Source organism: Anolis sagrei, chromosome 1 (assembly GCF_037176765.1).
Source record: "Anolis sagrei isolate rAnoSag1 chromosome 1, rAnoSag1.mat, whole genome shotgun sequence".
In the NCBI taxonomy this organism is placed as follows: Eukaryota; Metazoa; Chordata; class Lepidosauria; order Squamata; family Dactyloidae; genus Anolis; species Anolis sagrei.
This window is the reverse complement of record NC_090021.1, coordinates 68,228,255-68,234,958: the sequence shown is the minus strand read 5'-3', so window position 1 is coordinate 68,234,958 and position 6,704 is coordinate 68,228,255. Positions and strand designations below refer to the sequence as shown.

Here is a 6,704-nt window from a genome sequence, read left to right as displayed (position 1 = left end):
ACGCCTCTCAAGATGGCGACTCAAAGATGCGATGCCGACGATTGGAAGAGCCTCAAAAGAATATTAACCAATCCAAACGCCTGTGACAAACGTAATAGGCCGACTGCTTCTGAGCTGCTGATGGTCATTGGTTGTTGGGCAAGGCAGGGCTCCTTCCGTCTACTGTTACATAGCAACAAGCGATATGGGCGTGGCTGTTGCGTTTGTTCTGGAACGTTCTAGAAAAAACGCTGTTTTCACAAGCCTAATCTGCCAATAGGTACTAATGGCGCTCCAGACTACAACTCCCATGATGCCATCTGCACTGACGTTTGTCTGTCTAAAACAGGCCTGGGGCCCTGCAGGAGTTTTGGACTTCAACTCCCACAATTCCTAGCAGCTTCAGGCCCTTTCCTTTTCCCCCTCAGCCGCTTAAGCGGCTGAGGGGGAAAAGGAAGGGGCCTAAAGCTGCTAGGAATTGTGGGAGTTGAAGTCCAAAACTCCTGCAGGGCCGAGATTTGCCTACTCCTGATTTGAAAGGTTCCATTCCGACCCTTCGGAATGCCCTTGTCTCATAGGACCATCATAGAGAAAAGGAGGCGGGACTAGTTGCCCGGAGCCAATCGCAAGCAAGGTTATAAGCATCCATCATTTGTAGGCGCCATTTTTTAAAAGGGCGAAGTCTTTTTTCCCCTACGGCTTCAGTAGATTTCCTAGTTTGTGGACTCCATCTCCCAGAATTCCTGATCGCTGCCGACAGTGTCTAGGACTTTCGGGAGTTGAAGTCCAACCCCTGGGCCACTGCTTGTATCCAACGGAGACATCGAGCTGCGAGTGGGAAGCAGGCCTTTCCCTGAGTCAAGATGGCGCTCTCTCCGGTTTCCTAGCTATCCTGCCAGGCGGCGTGATGGCTCTGCGGAAAGCGACGTTGCTGGCGAGGATCACGGCCAGGGGACTGCGGGAAGCAGCGCCAGGTACACAGCCCACGGGGTTTGGATTAGAAACGGGGCAGTTTAGTAGGAAAAACTCCTTCTTGGAAGCCACGATCGCATATACAAAAGAAGTCCCAACACCCACTAGCCAAGGCATGGACAAACTGAAGCTGCAGGGTGCAGGTTCCCTCTAAGGCAGGCATGGGACAACTTCGGCCCTCCGGGTGTTTTGGACTTCAACTCCCACAATTCCTAGCAGTCGGTATGAAATTCAGTGCTGCATCAGTTGGAGGTCCTCTGCAGCAACCCCTGAAAATCTGCCCAGGACAGTTCTGCAGACTTCTCGAGCTGATCTTGAGGATATGAATAGGGCAGGAGTCGGGGCAATTCCTCAGTCCAGTTTGAGGCTGAACCCTCACACTGAACCCTCTGCTTTCTTTTTATGAAAGTCTGATGATGATGATGATAATAATAATAATAATAATCTATATAAATAAAAATGTAATGTTCGTTTGTGGGATTAACAGAACTCAAACACCAGTGAGCCAATGGACACCAAATTTGGACAGCATACACCTAACAACCCAATGTATGTCCTTCACTCAAAATTTTTTGATTTTGCCATTTGGGAGTTGTAGTTGCTGGGATTTATAGTTCACCTACAATCAAAGAGCATTCTGAACTCCACCAATGATGGAATTGAACCAAACGTGGCACACAGAACTCCCATGACCAACAGAAAACGCTAAAAGGGTTTGGTGCGCATTGAGCTTGAGTTTGGGAGTTGTTGTTCACCTACATCCAGAGAGCACTGTGGACTCAAACAATGATGGATCTGGACTAAACTTGGCACAAATATTCCATATGCCCAAATATGAACACAATTTGGGGGATATAGACACTGACATTTGGGAGTTGTAGTTACTGGGATTTATAGTTCACCTACAATCAAAGAGCATTCTGAATCTCACAAACAACAGAATTGGGGCAAACTTCCCACACAGAACCCCCATGACAACAACAAAAAAACCTCTGGAAGGGCATGGACCTTATGTTTTGGAGTTTTAGTTCACCAACAGAAAATACTTAAGCCCATCCAGTCCAACTCCCTTCACCAGGGCAAGAAAACATAATCAGAGCCCTCCTGACACTTTCTCATTACTTTATTTTCCAGATCACCAGACTGGGCCACAGCAACGCTTACATGAGGCCAAGCCCAGCAATATAGTAAAACAATATACAACAGAACACAGCAAAAATAAAATACAATACAAACCCATTTTAAACACGTCAACAATATTAAATCACAGCATTTAAACACACAGAAATTGATCACATTGGGCGGGCCGGTTTCAATAGATTAAACATTTAAAACACTGGTGAAACAGCAGTGTTTCACCAGTGTTTCACCAGGGAATCCAAGAGGTAGAGTAGGGTGTAATTGCACTAGCAGGTAAAATAAATGCTACCAAGGGCCTTTTTACAGAGGTAGATCATGTCAGGGTATTATCGTTCTGCAGACATCACAGTTCTTGTTCTAAGGAATGTGAATACAGTATTAGGTAGAAACTCAGGGAGCCATAAAGAGTCCCCCCCCCCCCCCCGGTGATATTTTCTTCTATATAAATAAAAATGTAATGTTCATTTGTGGGATTAACATAACTCAAAAACCACTAGACGAATTGACACCAAATTTGGACACAATACACCCATCAGGCCGACGAGTGACCATCACTCATAAAAATACTGAAAAACACAGCAAAAGAGACTACAAAAGCCAAAAAACAAAAAATACATTACAACACATGCGCAAAACCACATATATATATGCAGACACACATATATACAGACAGAAAACACGTATATGTCCAGACATATACACACACACAACACATTTTACACAGACTGGGCCACAGCAAAGCGTGGCAGGGGACGGCTAGTATATAAATAAAAATGTAATGTTCATTTGTGGGTTTAACATAACTCAAAAACCACTGGACGAATTTACACCAAATTTGGACACAATACACCTATTAGGCCAACAAGTGACCATCACCCATAAAAACACTGAAAAACACAGCAGAAGAGACTTAAAAAGCCAAAGAAACAAAAATTACATTACAACACATGCGCAAAACCACATATGCACATATTTATTTATTTATTTATTTCATATATTCTCCCCACAAGGGGGACTCAGCGCGGCCTCACATGAGCATCAGAGGATGCTAACAACATAAATACCCTAAAAACTACAACTCACAATAAAATCATTTTAAAACGTACATCAGTAAAATTTAACAATAAATTAATAGATTAATGTGCCAGTAAAACCAAGCCATATACTCAATAAATTAATAGATTAATGTGCCAGTAAAACCAAAAACATATGCACAAATATGTCCAGACATATACACACACACAACACATTTTACACAGACTGGGCCACAGCAAAGCGTGGCAGGGGACGGCTAGTATATAAATAAAAATGTAATGTTCATTTGTGGGTTTAACATAACTCAAAAACCACTGGACGAATTTACACCAAATTTGGACACAATACACCTATTAGGCCAACAAGTGACCATCACCCATAAAAACACTGAAAAACACAGCAGAAGAGACTTAAAAAGCCAAAGAAACAAAAATTACATTACAACACATGCGCAAAACCACATATGCACATATTTATTTATTTATTTATTTCATATATTCTCCCCACAAGGGGGACTCAGCGCGGCCTCACATGAGCATCAGAGGATGCTAACAACATAAATACCCTAAAAACTACAACTCACAATAAAATCATTTTAAAACGTACATCAGTAAAATTTAACAATAAATTAATAGATTAATGTGCCAGTAAAACCAAGCCATATACTCAATAAATTAATAGATTAATGTGCCAGTAAAACCAAAAACATATGCACAAATATGTCCAGACATATACACACACACAACACATTTTACACAGACTGGGCCACAGCAACGCGTGGCAGGGGACGGCTAGTTTGTCTATAAATCTAGTGCTTCATAGAAGTTATTGCTTCTATTAACTCAGGCTATTCTTGCCTTTTAAACAATTATTCAAATATTTCCTCTAATTTTAACTGCAGATTTATCCTTATTTTCCCCAGCTCAGTTAAATATGCTGTCTTCTAAATTCTGGAGCAGGGTGCATAAGGAAACTGTCTATAAACATTCTTTTATTAATTCAAGTTGGACATTCTGAGAGTTAGCCAGAATGTTTAACCTCTTATTCAGAGACCGTCAACATCGCTGTAATACGTTTATAAGTACTGACAACTTTTCTAACTTGAAGGAAGAATTCATTGTTTATTGTATTTTGTTTCTCTCTATTTGGATTTCAGTGTTTTTAAACACTTTATTCCTTTACAGGGTTTAGATGTATTTCTGCTATTCCCAGTTCCACACCTTCTGCTGAGGATGAAGTGGATACAAGAGAAAATGAGATTGTAAACCCTGACTTCACTAACCGGAACCCACGTAACCTGGAACGCTTGGCTCTGGCAAGGAAGGAACGGGGCTGGAGAACCACATGGCCCAAACGAGACTATTGGCATAGGTTGGTTAGGGAAATATGTAGAACAGCAGAATTCTTATGTATATTTTTGAATTTTTCACTACTAAAGAAGTGAGAGCCAGAGAAGTGACGTGGTTTGTGTGTTACACTAGTACACTGGGAAGCTAGGATTCAAATCCCTGCTCACCATAGAAACCTAGAGGAAAGCAAAGAAAAACTGCCTCTGAAAAAAAATCTCTTACCAAGAAAACTATATTATGTTCAACCTGTTGTTGTGTAGTTTCAAGCCATTTCGGACTAAAGTGAAAGCTATCACAAGGCTTTCTTGGCAAGATATGTTTAAAGGAAGTTTGTGTTTATCTTCCTCTGAGGCTGGGAGACTGGGACATGTTCAAGGTCACTCAGTGAGTAGCCATGGCTGGGCAGGTATTCAAATCTGGGCTCCAGAGTCATCATTCAATGCTGAAACCACTACACCGACTAAGGATTAGGATATGGATAAATTGACTTAAAAAGAACAGAAGTGTTTTGTCTCGAGAATCTTAAACGAAAATCATGTGTTTTTAAAGAATTCCACCTGTTTCATGACTTGTTATCCCTTCACAATATTTTCGATCCTTATGTCATGAAAGTGTTCTGAGAAGTAGTGCCATACTTTTCTTTATAAAATCTTTTCAGCAGTGATAAGAATAAGTTTTTAATTTCTAAACTCAAGTTATGATTTTAAAAATGCTCAACTCTTCAGGTTGCGACTTGTGCGATCACAGAAGCACGTGGAGGCCTACGTTGAGCATTGCAGTGGCCACATTGTCGTCTCCGCGTCCACCCGAGAGTGGGCCATCAAGAAACACCTTCACAGTACATCCAACATGGCAGCATGTGAGAATGTGGGACGAGTACTAGCACAACGCTGTCTTGAAGCAGGAATCGGCTTAGTGGACTTTCGTGCTATAATTCCATGGGAAAGGCGTAGCGAAACGGCAAGTAGATTGAGTTTTGGGACAGGATTTGTTTTTTACTAATTATAAAAATCAACATGCAATTGATTCTACAATTCAACCTCCTGTCATGTCTGAAAAGCAACTTTATTTCCAGCAAGATGTCATCTGGCTCTAGTGTTAATTATCTTATTTGCTCTTAATTATTGGGTCTATAGCCCATCTTTCTTCAGGTGATGGAAATGCAATTTCAGCAATTGCTGAAAGTCGACACTGGTTTGTAGCCTTAAAGTTAGAATATGCTGCAAAAAGTTGGAAAGTTCTCTAGGAAAAATTAGAACAAATGTGAAAAAAAGTATATTCCAAAAATACATTGTGTGGTTGAACAAAGATCATGACTTAATTTGTTTCTCTTTTAAACAAAAACAGGTCAAACAATTTGAAAATGCTATGACAGAAGGTGGTGTTACTTTGACAGAGGTACAAAGAATATATGGATAAACTGAAGATTCACAAGAAGACACTGAGAAATACTGTTCCAAAGTCTGTGCTGTATTCTTTCAGGAGAAATAACTGTAGTTTAATAATACTGAACCATGTGTTGATAAATAAAAATATAAAGATGGACTGATTTCAATGGCATTTTTTTTATAGCTGTTACCTAAAACTGAACTTTACCTGGAACTCATACAAAGAAACTGGATTTCAAGACAGGTGTACTCCTTCTCACATTGAAGTGAATTTCATAAAACTTTAAAATTTAAATGTATGCTTCATTCAGAAAAATTAAAACAGGCAAAGTAAAATGTATAGAATAGGACTGTGAGTTGGGCTTAATATAAACTGACGTCATGTTCTAAAGACGTTTACTTGGAATTGTGTGTAGAAAATACATTTGTTGGTAGCACAAGCATTAAGATATCCTGACCATCTTAAGTGAAAACATGCAGGTTCCACCCAGGCTGAAAAATAGTTAAGTTGCCCATTTGTTAAGAGTCCAAGCAGGTCCTCCTAAGGCCCCTACCTAGGAGGGGCCTCAAACATGACGAATAGTCCAGGGAACCATTCAGGCTACGAATCATAGCATAAATTCTTAAGTGCCAGGGCTGCATCCTATGCAAACCTGGGATTGGTACTTTCATTACATTAAACTCTCAACCAAGGAGCTGTAGCGTGTCTTCAAACGACAAACCCCAGAATTTGAGAGTATGCACCACAGCAGTTAAAAGTGGGATCGTATCCCTATACAGAAGGCATGGGCAAACTTCGGCCCTCCAAGTGTTTTGAACCACAACTCTCATAATTCCTAAT

General features: G+C 40.5%; 1 protein-coding gene across 1 annotated transcript; it reads left to right on the top strand.

The window, feature by feature from the left end:
* Positions 1 to 664: 664 nt before the first annotated feature.
* MRPL18 (mitochondrial ribosomal protein L18) lies at positions 665 to 6,020 on the top strand. Its single transcript, XM_060753668.2, has 4 exons — positions 665 to 953; positions 4,311 to 4,497; positions 5,201 to 5,435; positions 5,823 to 6,020. Exons 1-4 carry the CDS (start codon positions 887 to 889, stop codon positions 5,892 to 5,894), a joined length of 561 nt encoding a protein of 186 aa, XP_060609651.2. The 5' UTR covers positions 665 to 886; the 3' UTR covers positions 5,895 to 6,020.
* Positions 6,021 to 6,704: the final 684 nt, after the last annotated feature.